This window comes from Balaenoptera physalus (assembly GCF_965194825.1).
Source record: "Balaenoptera physalus genome assembly, chromosome: 9".
NCBI classification, from domain to species: domain Eukaryota; kingdom Metazoa; phylum Chordata; class Mammalia; order Artiodactyla; family Balaenopteridae; genus Balaenoptera; species Balaenoptera physalus.
In genome coordinates, this window is record NC_138888.1 from 40,506,980 (window position 1) to 40,527,326 (window position 20,347).

The 20,347-nt window shown below is 34.8% G+C and overlaps 1 protein-coding gene across 3 annotated transcripts in view; it reads left to right on the forward strand.

Moving 5' to 3' along the window:
• The window catches only part of TBC1D32 (TBC1 domain family member 32), a 197,285-nt gene that overhangs the window by 57,664 nt on the left and 119,274 nt on the right, over positions 1–20,347 (forward strand). For all 3 annotated transcript variants that reach the window (XM_082474446.1, XM_082474447.1, XM_082474448.1), the window contains 5 exons: positions 5,836–6,037; positions 6,623–6,705; positions 14,234–14,372; positions 16,716–16,803; positions 18,710–18,828. In XM_082474446.1, coding sequence (XP_082330572.1) covers positions 5,836–6,037; positions 6,623–6,705; positions 14,234–14,372; positions 16,716–16,803; positions 18,710–18,828 — 631 coding nt within the window. The remainder of the gene's footprint in view (positions 1–5,835; positions 6,038–6,622; positions 6,706–14,233; positions 14,373–16,715; positions 16,804–18,709; positions 18,829–20,347) is intronic.

Here is a 20,347-nt window from a genome sequence, read left to right on the forward strand (position 1 = left end):
TCTGTTCTAGTTTTTATTTTCTGCTTCCTTTTGGATTTAGTTTCATTTTCCATGGTGAAAGCTTAGATTATTGAATTTTAGGTTTTCTTTCTAATATGTGCATTCAATGATATAAATTTCCCTCTAAGCATTGCTTTTGCTGCATCCGACAATTGAGTTGTGTTTTCATTTTCATTAGTTCAAAATATTTTTAAACATCTCTGGAGACTTCTTTGACCTGTGAGTTATTTATGGGTCTGAGAGTATATTTTGTATGATTTATATTTTTAATTTGTTAAAATGTGTTTTATGACCCAGAATGTGGTCTTTTAGTGAATGTTATGTCTTATGTGAGCTTGAGAAAAATATATATTCTGCTATTGAAGTATTCTATACACACCAGTTACATACTGTTGGTGTTGGTGGTGTTCAGTTCAGCTATGTCCTTACTAGCTTCTTGCTGGATCTGTCAATTACTGACAGAGGGGTGTTGAAATTTCAGACTATATCAGTGAATTCATCTTTTTCTCCTTGCATTTCTGTTAGTTTCTGCTTCATGTATTTTGACACTATTGGGTGCATACACATTAAGGATCGTTATGTCTTTTTTGGAAAATTGACCCCCTTTATTATGTAATGTGCCCTTTGCGTAATTTTCCTTGCTGTGAAGTCTGAAATTAATATAACTACTCCAGCTTTCTCTTGATTGTCAGCATATGTCTTTCTTCATCCCTTTACTTTTAATCTATCTTTGTCATTATATTTAAAATGCGCTTCTATAGATACCACATAACTGAGTCTTGTTTTTTTATCTAGTCTGACAGTCTTTCTTTTAATTGATTCTTGTCATTTAGAGTGATTTGATATGATTGGATTAATATCTACCGTATTTGTTACTGTTTTCTGTTTTGCCTTTATTCTTCCCTTTTTTTGTGTGTTCCACAGTTTTTCTGCCATCTGTTATTTTTTTTTCCATCGTGTGTTTTAATCTGTTTACATCTAGGAACATACTGTCTTTCTAATAATAGTCACACAGGACCAAGGTCTTTTCATGGGTCACCATTTAATCCTCACAGTGGCTAAGGAGGGGGCCTCTGGGGTCATCTTCATTATATAGATGGAGACTTTTTTTTTTTATTTTAATTTATTTTATTTTTGGCTGTGTTGGGTCTTCGTTTCTGTGCAAGGGCTTTCTCTAGTTGCGGCAAGTGGGGGCCACTCTTCATCGCGATGTGCAGGCCTCTCACTATTGCAGCCTCTCTTGTTGCGGAGCACAGGCTCCAGACACGCAGGCTCAGTAGTTGTGGCTCACGGGCCCATCTGCTCCGCGGCATGTGGGATCTTCCCAGACCAGGGCTCGAACCCGTGTCCCCTGCATTGGCAGGCAGATTCTCAACCACTGCGCCACCAGGGAAGCCGTAGATGGAGACTTTGAGGCTTGGATTTCCATAACTTTGATTTAGTATAAGAGAAGTAGTTTTTTTCTTTTTGTTTCTTAATTGTTTTATTTTTGACCTATTTTGCACAATGAAAAATTTCTTTTTTCTGCTATACAAAAGTCACACATACTCCCGACAGTGAACTTGGGAAGGAGGGACGGAGCATTAGTAACTAAATTGAGAAGCAGCACTGAGTGAGGGTTAGTTGTATGAGCCCTGGTTCAGACCACTTGGGTTCACGTCCTAGCTCCACCGCTCAGTCATTCCTCACCTGTGAATTAGGGATAATCAGCACTACCTGACTCACAGGGCTGTCAACACTTTAAGCCAGTTACTACATGTGAGGCACTACGGGTTAGTTAGCTTTTAGTGTGCACATGTGCCTTATAAAAAGTGGGCTTGTGCCTTGTGTGGTGTTTTCTTCAAGTACCTAACAAGTTTTGTAGAAGGTAAGCTTTCTGAACTCCTACCTTTGAACAGAATAAATACATTTTCATAGTTGGTTGATAACTTGGCTAGGTGGGGAGACTGGAAACATTGTTACATTGCTTTCCTGCATCCACTATTGCCAAGTTCCATGTCTGAGTTTCTTTTTCAGGAGCCTTTTTTTTTTTTAAATTTTTTTGTAGTATCCACTACAAAGGAGTAAAGCGGTGAACTTTATTTATTTTTGGCTGCATTGAGTCTTCGTTGCTGCGTGGGCTTTCTCTAGTTGCAGTGAGCGGGGGCTACTCTTCGTTGCTGTGCATGGGCTTCTCATTGCGATAGCGTGTCTTGTTGTGGAGCACAGGCTTCTAGGCGAACGGGCTTCAATAGTTGTGGCTCATGGGCTCTAGAGTGCAGTCTCAGTAGTTGTGGCACACAGGCTTAGTTGCTCCGCGGCATGTGGGATCTTCCCGGACCAGGGCTCGAACTAGTGTCCCCTGCATTGGCAGGCCCAGGGCTCGAACTCGTGGCCCCTGCATTGGCAGGCGGATTCTTAACCACTGCGCCACCAGGGAAGTCCCCAGGGGCCTTTTTTACCTCTGAAACTTTCCAGGACCTGATGTTTCTTGATGGTATGACTTACTCTGGGCCTTTTTTCCTTTTCTCAGGCATTAGCTGGACAATTTTAGGGAGAGGACTTGCATTCTTTGGCACAGGGGACTTTGCTTCTGTTGTGAGTTTGATCACTTTCTCTGCTTCTGTTTTCTCTTTTTGGTGCTCCTGTGAATTGGATGTTGAATTTCCAGGTGTGATCCTCTGGGTCCCTTAGCTTTTCCCTCATAGTCCTGCCTTTTTGATCTTTTTTGTTACACACAAGATGTTCTTGGATTTATTTTGATAGTGACTTTTACTTTCTAAGAATACTTGGTTTGATATTTTTTAAGCTTGTCAAATGGGCCAGGTTTTCCATGCCTGGCTTCCCAGATCCTGTAGTTTAGTTGGGGATGGGCTCTTCTGGTCCAGAATGCTGACTTCAGCCCCTCTCGAACTCCCTGTCTAGTTGGGCACCTCATGGCTGTCCTCAGCTATGCCTGGCTTCCCGCTCTGAGCCTCTTAGGCTTACCTTCTCCAGAGCAGCTCCGTCCAGTAGAGCTTTATGTGATGATGGAATGTTCTAGATCTGAACTGTCTAGTAAGGTTACCACTAGACACTTATGGCTGTTGAGCACTTAATATATGGCTAGTGTGACAGAACTGAGTTGTAACTTTTATTTGCTTTTAAATTTAAAAAATTAAATGTGGTTAATGGCTATGGTATTCACCACTCTAGAGAATAAACCTCTAGTCTTTCGGCAGGATGGGGAATAGGGGCTCTGGGTTGGGAGACCTTAGACTACTACTCCTGTGTTCAGCCCCACCTGCATCCTGCCCTGGGCTGTTCTTGGTGCCTGAGACCTCTGGGCTTGGGCTGTGCCTTGCTTCTGCTCAGTTCTGCAGGTCTGCTTCTTCCTGGGCTGCTCCTCAGTTACCACATGTCTCACTGCTGCTTTCCACCTCTAAGTCACTGCTGACATCTTTTGGCTATTGTTCTTTCTTCTCTTTTCCATTGTGGGTTTATAGCTCTTTATTTCTTGATCCCTGCTTTTCTGGGGCTCGGGGGGAGGGTGCTGAGATATGCATGTGGTTTAATCTGCCATATACTCAGGAGTGGAATTGCTGGGTTATATAGTAGTTTTGTTTTTAATTTTTTTGAGAAACTCTGTATGGTTTTCCACAGTGGTTGCACCAATTTACATTTCCCACCAGCAGTGTAGGAGTGTTCCCTTTTCTCTACCTCCTTGCCTCTATATCCTAACATTTGTTATTTGTGTTCTTTTTGATGATAGCCATTCTAACAGGTGTGAGGTGAAATCTCATTGTGGTTTTGATTTTCATTTCCCTGTTGATTGGCAGTGTTGAACATCTTTTCATGTGCCTATTGGCCATCTGCATTTTTTCTTTGGAAAATATGTCTATTCGGTTCTTCTGCCCATTTTTTAATCTGGGTTTGGTTTTTTTTGATGAGTTGTATAGGCTGTTTATATATGTTGGATATTAACCCCTTATTGGTCATATCATTTACAAATATCTTCTCCCATTCAGTAAGCTGTCTTTCATTTTATTGATGGTTTCCTTTGCTGTGCAAAAAGCTGTTAAGTTTAATTAGGTCCCACTTGTTTATTTTTGCTTTTATTTCCTTTAGGAGATGGATCAAAAAAAATATTGCTATGATTTTATGTCCAAGAGTGTTCTCACTAGCATCCTCTTCTTGTTTCATGAGTGTAAGTTCTTCTTACCTCTGTGAAGGTAATGAAGTTTTCATTTGTCATTTTATTTTTCTGTTCAGATAGACTTTTGTATTTGTTATCTTGGTCTCTGACTTTTTAAACTAGATTTCTTCAAATATATTAAAGTTAGTAAAAAGCTGCTTGAAACTCATGCAGGGAAGTAGGACTTGTTACTTGTGGCCTTTGCTGAAGGGGAACCTTGCCATGGTATTGTTTGAGGAACCTCTAATGTAAGTATCTTTAGTCTTGTCTTTGTTCTGGTCAGAGTCCATAAAGAGGCTCTTACAGTTAGCTGCCTGAAGAGAGTATAAGCCTAGTGAGAGAAGACCACTGAATGGAAAAGGTGATGGGTCTCAAGCTTTAGTATATAAAACTTGATTAAATCCTGTGCTGCTTGCTATCAGTTTTAATCGCTGCCTAACTTCCAAGAGGTACAGGGTTGACTACATGGAATGTGAAAAGAATCTGGAGGTCAAATTCCTTCTTAAACTGAGTTTCAGGCATCTCTATTTTAAGTCCCACTTGTACCCCCAATTATAGAGATTTTTGGTGCCACCAATTTGAGTTTTTTGAGAGGTTCTATGAAATCATGTTGATTCCATTTTCTACACTGTGGCTGATCATTCAGTTTTTCTAGGCTCTGAATTACTCTTTTATTCTAGGTTCCAAACTTTGTTACTATCATATCCTTTTTTTTCCTCCTTGTCCCTGATGGCTGCATGAGCCTTCTGAAAATTTTGTTTACTTTTGTATTTTAATATTTCAGGAGGGAGCAGATGTGAATGTATGTGTTCAATCTGACATAGTTAACCTGGAAGTCTTTTTCTTATCCATATATAACAATTCTTTTAAAATTATGAAGACTAACCCTTTGTCATGAGTTCTAAGGTTTCTTTTTATTGTCCATCACTTCTCTAAGTTTTTTTCTGCTATGTTGACATCCTTTAATTGTATGTAGTCGTTTTTCCCAATCATTATCCTTATGATTTCTAGATTTGTTTTTTTTTTTTTTAAAGCATCTCCCTCACACTGAAGTTAAACAGATAAAGCATAAAACGTTAGAACTTCTTCTGAATCCTCATTGTGCAGTGGTCAAGAGTTTCTAACTTTATTAGTGAAAAACTGGATACATCTCAGATGTCCAACAACAAGTGGCTAGTTGATTAAATTATGTTTATACAAAGGAGTACTTAGCAGCTGTAAAAAGGGGATGAGGAATTTTTTATGTACTGCTATAGAATTATCATCAGAATATATAAAGTAAAAAAAAAACAGAAGAATGTTTATAGAATGCTACCTTTTGTATAGTAGAAGGGAATATGAATAAATACAATTATATTTGCTTTTTCAAAAGGGAATGATAAAAGAATAAGCTGAAAAGTAATAGTTTTAGAGGAAGGGAAGAAGTATATGAATCGGGAGGTATAGATATGAGACATCTGGGATTATTCCTTGATTGTGCCTAGGTTTAACTTAGGAATCATGTATCTGTTTCATATACTAAATGTTAAAGTTAAAAAGTAGAATTAAAAAAAAATTCAAACAAATGGAAATAAGTGAACTTAACTACCAAACAGTCAAGTTAGTGATATACCCATGCAGAGAAAAGCAGTTCAGTCAGATTAGGTCACTTGAAGTACATTGCTTTAAGTATCATCTTTTAGTCCTACAGGTGCTCATATAATTGCCCAGTTTTCGAAAAAAGTTCTTGATGAAGATATTTCTATTTTTTCTGGATCGGAAATGTTTCCTGCGGTTAAAGGAGCTTTTACTTCTGTGTGTCGTCAAATATATGGTACATGTGAAGGCTTGCAGGTTTTAATTCCTTATAGTTTGCATGAATCTATAGCAAAGGCATGGAAGAAGGTAAGTATTTTCAAACTTCTTTTTTCTTCTCTTCAAATCTTTATTTCAAATATGGTTACTATTGTAATATCATACTACAGTTAAAATATTTTACTGGAACAAATGTGACTTCTTTAGCACCACAGTAGTCCAGGGGACATAATGCTTTCTTACTTGGCACAAGGTGACTTCAGTACATCCTCTCCCCATAGCACAAAGCTCTATGATCTAACTGGGCACTACAAAGTCTTTTCTTCTGAAAGGAGAGCCTTGAATAAATTGTCTCTGCATAGACTGACCCTTTGGAAGTTATTTTTGAGCAATTTTTACAGATAGCTGGGTTTTTGTTGCATACACTGGAGATCATAATGTAGCAACAGTCAAATATAGTATATTTGACATATAGTATATGTCAGTATCTTCCCCCCACCCCATTTATATGCTTCATTTATGAAATACTTTACATTATATTTAAGAATCAAATAACTTAAAATTTGCAGGTAATTTAATTTTTAATTACATTGAGTCAAATATAAAAATGTTGCATGAGAGCTTATGAATAACACTATCAGTAAAAATAAAAAATGTAAATTTGTTATATTTTAGACAAGTTTGCTATCAGAAAGAATTCCTACTCCAGTACAGGGTTCTGATTCTGTTTCTTCGATAAGCCAGGAATCCCAGAACATGTAAGTAAATCTGTTTTTTTACATTTGCTGAAATAATTTCAAAATGAGAAATGTAATAGAATACTGTGGCAAAAACATTTTATAGGAAGCTAGATGTATATATATAATATATAGGATCAAGGAAAAGTACACCTAGGAGGAACTTTAGCCATCATATATACTTGTACCTTTTAAAAGAAGAAAAAATAGCAATATTTATTATACTTCAATCTGTATTTACATTTTGGGTTAGGAAATGTGACATGTTGTAGTGTTTCCAGAAAACTTGGAGAATTACCAAATACTAAAATTGGAAATTCAGTAGAAGTAGAATGTTTTCAAATGCCAGTGAAATCCATTTACATTTAAACTATAACTTTCCAAAATGTATGGGGTACATTTTAGTTAGATTTTGGCATTGGAGAATTATTTAAATCAGTATTTATAGTAATTTTTTAATTTAGATGTTTCCATGTTGTTTTCACATATATCAGTAGGATATGGAGTCAGATTAATAGGGAATATATATATATATATTTTAAATTAAGATCTGGTGATGTGTTCCTGGAGTCTCTTTTTTAATTGAGTGTCGGCATAATCTACAAAGATAATTAGAACTTTAAGTGATGTTTAGTTAAGAGAAATTTAAAAAGTCACCATTTTTCTTTAGGTAGGCATAGTTTAACTCAAAAAAAAAAGTCAAACAAAGCCTTTTACATTTCCTTAATGATGTAATCGTTCAACAAATAGTTAATTTTCTAAAAATCAGTTATAGTTTTTTTTTTCTGATATAGTTGTGAAACTTAAATCAACTGCCATCTTTTTCTTTGCATGAGGGAGTGAGTAAAAATGTTGCTGCAATTCATTTTTCAGGTAATTTCTACATCTGTTTTCTTCAATCTATGATTTATCATTTTCATTCATGCATTCATTTTCTACTCATTCATTCAGCCATTTATTGGACCAAGTACTTTGCTGAGTTCTGAGTATACCTATATTCCTTAGAGAACTTATTGTGTAGTGTAAATTACAAATAAGTTAATACAGTGTGGCAATATAGCATGTTAAATTTATGATAGGGGTCATTCAGGGTCCTTTGGGAGCTAACTTGGGGAAATCTTTCCAGAAGAAGTTGTTATTAAACTAAGTTAAAAAGGATACATGGATATTAACTGTCTAAAAAGGGGAGAACATTATTTTGGGTGGAAGAGATAGTGTGGTCAACAGACTAGCAGTGAGAGGGAACATAGTCAATGTATTTAACACGTTTTACTGTCAGTAATATTTTTAGATTCTGATGTTAGAGTCTGAGGGAACTAATAAATTATATGTCACTCCTTCTCTCCTATGTTGTGAACCAATTAATAGAGATAAAGAAGTCAAGGAAATCAAAACACTGAATAACATAGGCTTCCCAAGATCAGAAGAATTAGACAGATTTACCCTTCTTCCACTATCAGCAGTGGATAGGCTTCCATCACCCCCAGAGGCAGAGCTTACAAAGATCAAACTTAACTACGTAGTAGAACCAAGCAGACTGTGTGCTTCCTACAGGTAGCTGGGTCACAAAGAAGTGGTGGACTGGAGGAGAGGCATTGCCTAGCCAATCATGCTTAGGTCATCCTACAAATCTCCTGAGTCCCTTCTTCAGTGGGGAAGAGTGAGTGATTAGTTGGAGAGAGGCAAGCAGTGTTAAACTGGGTGGGGAATGTGCTCCATGTGTAAACTTGATGCTAGAGGAAAAGGAGGTTCCTTCAGTATCTGATATTACTGTCTTAGAAACAAAGGTTTAATCGTTTTTGATAAAATAGAACGGTTTTCATTTTTGTCATCAAAATCAAATGATCTCATGGAGTTGTTGAGTATCTTCTGCATTGATTGAAAAGTTGGTATGAGATGGGCATTATTTGTTCCATCGTAGTTTGGTAAAACTTGAGCATAAAATCATTTTGGCCAGTTAACTAGACTAGCTTGTCTCCAGCATGTAGCAGGTGCTTGATAGCGTGGTTGAATTAGTGAATGAATAACACTTCTCCTACCACCAGGCACTGGTTTCTAAATAAGGACACTGATGGTAAGACTGAGATCTTAGTCTTACTGAGTAGGGTAAAATGAAGAGTAAGTTGTTAAAATCTATATTTTTGAGCCTCTGACAGACTAAGGCATTTTGATATTATTTTCTGACAGTGTATGTTGGAGATTTCCTTTCCATCCTTTCATTTATTGGTGCTTACAATACTATAGAGAAGGTAGAAGCCACTGTGTAGTCATCATAGGTTATGTCTTAAATCTAGACTTTGAAATGCAACCCCAGATGAAATTTCTACGAGGCTAGTTTGATATCGGTGATTGCAGTGACTGCAAATTACTTAAGGACCATCCTTAGGGTGACGGTAGAGAAGAATGTAATCACAAAAAAACTAATGATGCCCAACCTGCCCCAACCAATTACCAAGGGACCTTTGGTAAAACTAGAGGTTGAAGTAATGGGGGAATCTTTGATCTGCAAAAACAGCCTATGATCCCAAAGAAATAAACACCTAAAACTTAATTGCCATGAGAGTGTCTATACTATACACTCTATAATATCTAACCATTCAAAAAATGGAGTTCTCATAAGCTAATAAAGCAGTGTGATCATTGCCTGTTGTCCTAGGGGGGAGGGTTCTCCAAGGACGATAAATTCAGTAGCTTAGATCTTCCTTCTGTTTTGAAACATTGAGTGTCTTCACTATAATTTGAAGGGAGAATTAAATGCTAGGTTAATAGGAGAAATGATAAACTAAAGTATATTAACTTTCTCAGAATTATATGATACAACCTGTAAGTTTTTTGCCTGTGTTTTTACTTGGGGGGAGTTGGGGTAGACTTTTTAAAAACAATTTCTTTAATGGCTAATAGTTCATTCAAGGTTTTTATTTCTGCTTGAATGACTTTTGCTATATTTTCTAAAAAACATTTTTTTAATCTGAATATTTACTTTTTTGGTGTTAATTTGTACAAAGTATTCTCGTGATGTTAAAAAACTTTCTTTAGCTGTAGTTATTTCTCATTTTTTGATTCTTAGTATTTTTTGCTGCCCCCCCCCCACCAATTTATTTGCATTAGTTTATGCAAAGACCAGTTTTTGATTTTGCTAATGTTCTCTTTCCCTCTCTATCTTCTCTCCTTCCCTCACTTTAGTAGTACAGGAAAGCAAGTGAAAGGGGATTGAGAATTGATATTAAAAGAAGGAATCTACATCAGCCATTCTAACTTTAAGACATTTTGATATGTAGCACTTTCATTATTAAGCTCTTATAAATATTGAGAAATTTCTATCTTGATTTTACTCTTTAAATCCATGAAATATTTGGAATACATTTAAGTTTCCAAACGTAGTTTGTTTTTTTTTACTACTATATTTTACTGTTGACTTCTAATTCATTTCTGTTCTTTTCAGAAAACATAGATTGTATGATATGTATCCTTTTAGGTTGGTTGAGATTTTGTGTTGTAGTACAGGGTCAATCAAAACAAAAATCTGTCCTTGCTTGAAAAGACTATTTTATGTTTTTTATTTGAAGTAGAGATATTCTAAGTTTTAATATTTCTACCAATATTTTGTTTTGTCTGCATATGTATAATCATTCACTATAAAAGTTGATTTGTCCATTTCTCTTTGTAATTCTGGGGTTTTGTTTTACATACTTATATTTTATGCTATTAGGATCATAATTCACTGTTTCTTGGGCACTTTTTATTATATAGTATTTCATTATGCTTTGCCTTAAGTTTTATCCTGTATGTTACTAATATTGTAAATATACTTGGCTTTAGTTAGTATTTGCAGAGTACATGAGTTAAGAATGTGTCTGATTGCAGATGGCTCAGTAAGGCTTTCTTTTTTCTCATAAAGCAGGAAGTCTCATGGAATACTACCCAGGCATTGAGTTACTGATGTGGTTTGAGACCCAGCCTCCTTTTCTTTTTCATTATTAATGTTTTTGAGGGGTTTTTTTGCCCTCAAGTTTGCACAATGGCTAACCTCTAGACTCACAGCTGCTTTTGAAGAGGAAAAAGGTTGTAGAGACAAATGGCTTCTTTTCATGATGCTTTGTCTTTTATTTAGGAAAGAAGTCTCTTCTTATTAACATTTTTTGTGAACATCTTACTGGATTTGCTGTATGGCCACTTCTTGCTGGATGGGAGTTGATGAAAAAGGAATTTAGATGGAGGTTGGGTCAGCCTGTTAACACAAAGTATAATTTTCATCCCTTTATTTCCTATCATTCAGAACAGTAAATTTTGAATTTTTATCCAGTCTGACAATCTCTATTTTTTACTAGATGAGTTGAAGTTTTTTACATTTTTGCAATGCTGATATTTGGGGCTTATTTTTCTTATTTTGTACTTTATATTCTATTTTCTCTGCTTTTCTTCCTTTATTGCCTTATCTTAGATCAATAAATTTTATCCTGTTTTTCCCTTGGTTTTGACTTTATAAGTCACTGTTCTTCTTTTTTTAAGTGGTTGTTCCTAAATTCTCAATATACATATTTAACCATATATTTTTCTAAGAAAGTATAAAGTAATTGGGTATTTATATCATGTTTTGAAAAGCGTTATGGAGTTTAGCATACTTTGACCAGTTGCTGCTCCTCTAAATACTCCATGACTCTGTCTTGTTATAGTTATCCAGAATTTTGGTTTTATATTTTTTAATCACCTGATTTATTTCTTCACACAGATATTAAATTTTTTGACATGTTTATTATTTTACACCATTTGTTGAAACTTGTAGGCCGTTTTTTCTGATAGGCTCACTTTTTTCCTTAGTAAGTTTCTAAATATAGTTATCCTTTAATTGTTCTTAACGGTTTGAGGGTAGTAAACTGTCCTTATCTTTCTGTGTCTGATAGTAGCTATTCTCCTTCCAGCCCACACAGACCACCCCAACCCTGTCCACAGCTTTTGAGGGCTCACATTCTCTCTCCTCTAAATTGTAGTTTTTCTGGGTATCAAAGTTTGATAGACTATCATTTCTTATTATTATTTGAGGCTTTACTCCACTGTCTTCGAGAATAAGTAGTAACTGATAAACCTGTTAGTATAATCACTTTTATTTTATAGGTCATATCTTTTCCTCTCATAGCTTTTAATTTCTTTTTTGGGATGTTTGCTATTTCTGTGTGACTTAAGTTTATCCTGCTTGGTACTTTTTTTTTAATTTTTATTTTATTTTGGAGTATAGTTGATTAACTCTTGCTTGGTACTTTGAATGTTCTTTTGATCGATAGACTGGACTGGCATCTTTCTTCAAATCTAGAAAATTCTTAGTATTTTTTCAAATATTTCTTCTATTCTCTTGAAGCTTTTACTAGATGTATTTGAAAACTTTTAGTATGTTCTGTCTCATCTGTTTTCTCAAACATTTATTTCTTATCTAGCTACCATTCAATTCAATAATTCTTTGTGGCTGAGAGTTTTCCCATTTGCTTTTTTAAATTAATTAATTAATTAATTTGTTTTTGGCTGTGTTGGGTCTTCATTGCTGCGCGCAGGCTTTCTCGTTGCGGCAAGTGGGGGCTCCTCTTCGTTGTGGTGCACGGGCTGCTCATTGCAGTGGCTTCTCTTGTTACGGAGCATGGGCTCTAGGTGTGCAGGCTTCAGTAGTTGTGGTATGCAGGCTCAGTAGTTGTGGCGCACGGGCTTAGTTGCTCTGCGGCATGTGAGATCTTCCTGGACCAGGGCTCAAACCCGTGTCCCCTGCATTGGCAGGCAGATTCTTATCCACTGCGCTACCAGGGAAGTCCCCCTATTTGCTTTTTAAGTGGGTTTTTAAACAAATACTTCCAAGATTTCCAATGGGTTTTTTTTTTTTTTAATATCTACCTGTTTTTCATTTCTGCTTTTTGCTTCAGTTTTAATGGAAGATTAAAAAATTTCCTTTGAGTATCGTAAATAAAGCTAATCATTATTTCTAAATTATTTCAGCTGGAATGGATTCATTTAACGAATGTTGATTCTGCTGGCTCTTAGCTTTAGATGTCTTTTGAAGTTTGATTGCAAGTCCATTTAAAAATGAGTCTTTTTTTCCTTCACTACTTTCCTCCCTTCTGCCCTCCCTCATTTCCCCCAGTTTCTACTTCTATATTCTTTCTTCCCTGTCCAGCAGTTTTATGTTTTTTTTCTTTTACTACCCCTATGTTTTAAATAAACATTGTATTGGCATTTTGAGGCTCCTGTCAGTGATGATGAGGATATTGCATATACTGTTAAAAGTTAGAAGATGAATTGATTATGTGCTCATTTCTAGAAATGAAGCTTTTTCTGTATCCTCAAGTCTCCCTAGGCTTATGGCTTGTCAAAAGCCCCAATTTTAGTCAGTTTTATACATATATAAGTATTTTGTTTATATATTTTCTTTAGGTATATAAATTATATATTTTAATTTTAGTTGAACATATATTATTTTTAGTAGTCTTACCCAGTCATGAATCTTAATCAGTGAGCTTACCGCTGGTCATACATCTCATATGCAACTCTTTGAGTCCGTTATATCCTATTGGAGCCAAATTTGGTTTCCATTGCTTGCATTTGCCTGAGAACTAGTCCTACTTCTTTGTCCAAGGTATATTTATTTTGTGTTTGAACATGGTTATATCTTTGACCATTGCTGTGTGATCACTGATCGATATGTGTCAGCATATACTGATTGTTCCTTTTCTGATCAGAAAAGTTCTGGATTTCAAATCTCTTACCAGTTTCAAAACATACTTCTGAAACTTCCTTGGGCACAAAAAGGCACACTTTCCCATGCTCTGTTTCACTGTACATATAAACATTTGATTTTGACCTATTTTAATATCCAGTTTTTTTTCTAGGCAAGTAAGAATATCCAGTAGGGTGGGTAGAAAATTTTCTCTTACTTCTGGTACTTCAGATGAAATGCTGATATCCTCTCCTGTGTTTCCAGATTGCTAGCTCTGACTCTCCTATTTACTGTGTGTCTTCTGAATGTTTCAAGTTGTTTTCTTTGTCTTTTCTTTTTCTCTGGAGAATGTTACTGGCCTTTTAGAAGTATTCTGAGAAAAAATGTTATTCTCCAAAAGTAAGACTAAGAACCAATGAAAATAAAGATAAAATGCCTGATATGCTTTAGAAAGTCAGAAGACAAATACTGTGACAGATCTTTTCTTTAATGAAGAGAAAGTATAGAAACAATGGAAAGTTGGGGCTTGGGGAATCCAGGCACAGCAGAATTATAATAGGAAAACAATGAAATTAAGACCTGGTTGAGAGAATCTAGGTGTAATGAAAATGCTGACATGTGCGGTTAATATTTGATTCATTTAGTGAAGGAAAATTATTGGATAGAAGAAATAAGAAAAACAACTCACTGTCAAGGAAACCATGATGTTTATCTTATTTTTAAACATTTGAGTACTTTGCAGCTAATGTGTACTCTACAAATTTAATTGTTAGTAGTATTAAGCTGTTTTTTGTTTGTTTTTTCCAGTTTTGAGTATAATAAAGATGTCCATACCTTTCTTTTTACCTGTTTCAGTATGGCTTGGGAAGAGAATTTGTTAGACGATTTACTAAATTTTGCTGCCACTCCCAAAGGACTACAACTTCTTCAAAGAACAGGTGCCATCAATGAATGTGTGACATTTATGTTCAACCAATACGCAAAAGAATTACAGGTGCGAATTACCATCTGCCACAGGCAAAAGGAACTTTCCTTTCTGTAAAAGCCATTAAGAACATTATTCTGTTTTCTTTGTGTGAAGAAATTATTAAACCTCAATTAAAAAACCATGTAGCATTGTAATATTTAATGATATTTTTTCAGGAAAGCTTTAGAGAGTTGATGTTGGTATCTATGAGTATTTTACAGGCTGAAACAACTGGATGAAATTGAAAAACTCAGTGAATCATCTAGGTGTTTTATAAATATGATATCAAACATCTGGCTATACTGAAACTCGGTGGAATTCCAGGAGAAAAACCTTTTGAGTCTAAGTGTATGTGTCATTGAGAGTTTAGGGTTCACATTTTGGAAGAAATAAATATATTTGTAGAGGGGTTTTGTTATTGGTACTGTTAAATAAAATTTACTATAAATTTAGCCCTTTATCAGACAGAGATCATTGAGGTATATTCATCATTTTGCTGTTAAAGTAAATATCCCTAGACATCAGGGCTTCTTAGGATCATAGCTATGCTTTTAAAAGTGTTTCCTTTATCTCTGGAAGCTATTGTTTCTTGATGTTCAGACTTCTTATTGTAGCCTAGCAGAAGGGGCTAGGGCCTCTTGGGGATCTTTTTTTGTAAGAGCACTAATTCCATTCGTGAGCACTCTCTACCTTCACAACCTAATAGCCTCCCAAAGGCTCCACTTCTACCATTACTTCCAATGCTTAGGATTTCAACATAGGAATTTTGAGAGGAGATAGACATTTAGATTATAGCAAATATAGAAGGTTTTCAGGCTTTTAGTTTACATAAATTGTGTTTTGATCTGCTGGTGAGTTTGAATTTCTCCTTGTGTACTAGTTAACCATTTGGGTTTCCTTTTTTTTTTTTTCTTTCCATTTTTGAAAATATTCAAGCAACTGAAAGATATCTTTCTTTCTCATTCAGATTCTTGAGACCATGCAGACATAGCTTTTCACTGTTGTGATAATATACCTAAGACTAGATGTCATTTTTTTATATTCATAAATTTTAAAACAATCTGGTCTTCCTTTGTAATATACTGTTTGTTGTAACAGACTGTTTGTCTAAGTCTTGTTTAGTGAAGCCTCTCTAGCTTCTCTGAAGTTTTCCTCTGCCTTTCCTTTTTAGTATTTAGTGTTGATCTGGAAAACCCCTGTGGCTACTAATATCTGAATCAGCAGTGTCCTTTGGGATGGTTGATGAGTAAGGTGTTTTTTCCATTGTCATGGAAGAAGGCAAGTGGGAAAAAAGATAGACATTTATCTTGCTGTACTTCTGTGTTATCCCACTGTGGAACTAATGGATGATAAATTAAGGAAAATGGAAAATAAGAGTAATAAAAATGGAAAAGGAAGGCAAATTTATAGAGATGAGCAGCAAAAAAATTTAAGAAATAAACCTAATTCTTTCCCATGGTCTTTTAGTCGTCCCCCCCCACACACCTTTTTTTTTTTTTGCCCTTAAAATGGAATGTATAGTTTATATTTTTAAAATTTGATAAAAACATATCCTTATCCTTTTAATGAAATGTTGAAAAATACAAATTCTAAATGGTTAGCTCTGTTTAGAAGTCAAACACTTTGTCTAAGATCAGGCTGACCTATAAAGTCTGAGGAAGGAGGAATATTTTCTAACGTCTTTGTTATTTTCTTATTCTGATTTCTGCTAAGAGATACTTGTGAACTGTACCATGCATACATGAATGATATTCTTTGTGGAATAACAAATTATTTAAGGTTTTCTACAATGTTGTTTAGAAACCTGTATATTAAATGAAGATTGTGTGTGTGCGTGTGCGTGTATATAACTTCCTTCTTTAGGAAAAAAAATCACATTGCCTCTAAAACCGTCATTTTTAAGAAGATACCATTATTCTTTTTAAAGTTGTTTATTTGAAAGCCCAGTTAAAAAACTGGCAGTCAATACAGATTAATTAATGAGAATTTATTATCGAAGAACCAGCCTAAAGAATAAAATAGTAAGATAACAGAAATTAGAATTGGAAGGAGTTTCTCTTCATCTAGGCCAAAGTCCCTTATTTTATATATAAAGAGACTTAGAGACATAGTGACTTGTTTATGGTCATGAAGCAACATAGTTTTAGGGCTGGTTCCAGAACCTAGATCTCTGAAACAAGATTATCAAAAATATTACATTAGTATTAACTCACTGATTGTTATAGTTTGAGTTTTTTCTGCTCTTGTTATCTTTCCTTGAAAGACTGTCCAGCATTTTAATAAAGAAATCAGTAACTCTACGTGTAACATGTGAATAAACTATTAGCATTCTGTGTTTTCCTGCTTCTCATTATTCCTTATTTATGTTAGGTCAGCAGGCGTAAAAAGTTTGGCTATGGAGTTCTGGTTACACAAGTGGCATCAACAGCGGCAGGTGCAATAGCACTACAAAGTTCAGGTAAGTTCTTTAAAATTATAACTTAAATAAAATAAGCGAGTCTATACAAAATTTTACTGCCATGATCAAGTATCAGGTATTTCACTCTAAAGTTCTTTTTCCCAAGTTAGGCCTTAGGTAAAAGAATGTTGCTGGGATTTCCTTTTTACCTTTTCTCTTCCATGAAATCCCACTAGGAATTTTTTTTTTTCTCTGTAAAAATATATATAAATTTTTCCTTTCCTCAGAACAATGGTGCATAATGACCTAAACTGAGATATACTTGATGGCTTTAAGAAGCCTTCATCTTATAAATCAAAAGTTTGTCATCCTCTCTTGGTATAATTGCATCTGATGGGATTTAATGCTCAGTTTCAGTGAATTATATATAAGTCAAGATTTCCAGTCATAATAGTTATCACACATACATGCCATTTTCTTATTCCTTTTTCTCTTCCTTTCTTGAAAGATTCTCTCTCACCCACTTAATTTTCACCGCTATTTTTGGAGTTTGTAGTTGGCATGTATTGAATATTATCTACTACAGATTGGATTTTTAAGACATTCTAACATTGGGAGATTTAATGTATATTAAGATTATCTGAACCCTGAACCAGAGACAAGATGTAATCTCTAATAGAGATGCTGTGATTATATTTAAGTCTTAGAAGTGAAGAATCATAACATCAGTGGTCACTATTGATTCTCTCCTCAAATGTAAATATTTTTCTATAGTGTATCTTAAATATTTTTTGGCTGGACTAATTTGGAATACTTATGAAACACGTTTCTTGCAGAAGCTGTCCTAAGCTGAGCCACTTACTCTTTTACTTAAAATAAAATCCAATTTATTTATAGTACTGAGGGACACATTAATGGAAGCATCTGAAGACTGGATTCAATCCTAGATTTTCTTGTTGCTCAAGTCATTAAGCTTCTAAACCTCATAGTATCCAACTTTTCTTGAGAGGATTAAATGCAGTTTTTCATAGGACAAAGGAAGGAAGACTAACACTGTTCGAGTTCCTCTGATGTCTTGGTACTATATTAGGACCTCTGTGTATATCGTCCCATTTATACTTTAATGGCAACCCTCAAATGCAGCACTTTTTCAGCTTTCAAATCGGGAACTGATGCTCTTAGAAGTCAAAAGATTCAAGGACATATAACTAACAAGCTGGCAGATTTGTAACTTGAACACTGCTATTTTCGATTTCAGAGCCTATATGTTTTCCATTATACCAGAGGACCCTTTCTGCTCTAATGTGTTATTACGAACTTACTGATTTATGATTAGGTGTTCTGTTTTGCACCTTTCCATATGCTTTCATTCCTCATAAAGGAATTTGATAATCGGGCTTAATAATCACTTTCATTTAGATTTATAGTATCTGACTCAGGAGAATTTAAAGACTGTATAGAGCCAGAAGTTGTATGAAGTGGAGAATTGTTCTAAGCATAAGGAAATACAAAAAAATTGTTACATTAAAGAAAGGGAACACACACTCTTTGGATGCTTACTGTGCCTCTGGGATACCTCCTTCCTTACACACATACACCCCAGCTTTCAGGCTGCATTTCACTGTTAGCTTATTTGCTGAGTAACATGTAAACCTTATTTTTTTCAGGAAAACGTGCTCAGAGAGGTTATTGGCTAAAGGATAAAAACTGGGGCTCAAAATTCAGTCCTCTAGGGAAATAGTCTTTGAGAGTTTAGGCATTCCATAGTTATATGATAATGAGGCATCATAAATGTATATTAACAATAGCAGATATAATTTCTACCAAGGTTAGAGGTTATTTCTTGTACAGGATACAAGTATGTCTTCTGTCAGTGTGGACCAGTCTTGTCAGAAGGATAATTATGTCTTTCCTCCATAATCCAAAGAAGTAGTATATTATAAATATGATGTAAAATTCTTCTTAGGGTTTATTAATGCACTTTTAACTGAATTATGGGCTAATCTGGAATATGGAAGAGATGATGTTAGAGTAACCCATCCCAAATCTACTCCAGTGGACCCTATTGACCAAAGCTGTCAAAAGGTAAGAAATGATTCAACTAACAATGTATAGATTTGAAATATCTCTCTCAAATTACTTCATCCAGACCTTAGTCTCTACTCAGTTACAACCAGCAGCCTTTCCTAATTTTTTTCCTTCCTTTCTTTTATTTCTAAATTTTTATTTTTAAAATAAACTTAGTAAAAGACAAATACCAGTGTTCCCTGGGAATTGTCTTGCAAGACGTTTTTCTTTTAGGATATTCCTACTATAATTTTTCTCAGTTAATAAACTACACACCAGACATACTAAAAAAGCAAAACAACAAATGCCGACTCAAAGGAAGTAGAAAAGAACAAACAAACCCAAATTTAATAGAAGGAAAGAAATAATAAAAATCAAAGCAGAAATAGACTAAAAAACCAATAGAAAAGATCAGTGAAACTAAGAGCTGGTTTTTTGAAGAGATAAATAAAATTGATAAACCTTTAGCCAGACTTCTCAAGAAAAGAGAGGAGCCAAATAAATTGGAAATGAAAAAGCAGTTACAGTCAATACCACAGAAATCATGGTGTTACTATGAACAATTACATGCCAGTAAAGTGGACATCCTAGAAGAAATTGTATATTTCTAGGAATGTATCCATCTCCCAAGACTGAATCAGGAAGAAATACAGAATATGAACAGACAGATGACCAGTAACGAAATTGAATCAATTTTAAAAAACTCCCAACAAACAAAAGTCCAGGATCAGATGGCTTCACAGGTGAATTATACCAAACATTTAAAGAGTTAATGCTTTTCTTTCTCAAACTATTACAAGTTTGAGAGGAAGGAATGCATCAGAATTCAGTCTATGTGGCCGGCATCACCCTGATTCCACAATAAAAGACTGTGAAAAAAATAAAAATACAGGCCAATATCACTGAATGTAGTTGCAGGAATCCTCAATAAAATACTAGCAAATCAAATTCAACCATACATTAAAAGGATCATACACCATGATCAAGTGGATTTATCCCAGGGATGCAGGGATGGTTCACTATCTGCAAATCAGTTGTTATGATGTACCACATTAACAATTGAAGAATAAAAATCATATGATCATCTCAATAGATGCAGAAAAAGCGTTTGACAAAATTCAACATTCATTTATGAAACTCTCAACATTCACTGATGTATGAATGGATAAAGAAGATGTGGTATAGGTATAGAATGAAATATTACTCAGCCATAGAATAGAATGAAATCTTGCCATTTATGACAACATGGATGGACCTAGAGAGTATTATGGTAAGTGAAATAAGTCAGATGGAGAAAGACAAATACCATATGATTTCACTTTTTTTTTTTTGTATTGTAAGTTCTGGAATTTATTGTAAAATGAGATTTTTATAACTATCCACAAAACTTTATGTTTAAGGTTTTTCCTATATGTTGCTTTATTCAAAAAAATTTTTGAAGTTAAAATTAATATGAATAGTATTTGGTCAAATATGAACAACTACAGCAGCAAGGCTGCACTGTCGATGAATGTGAATATGTGAAGAAAAAACATCA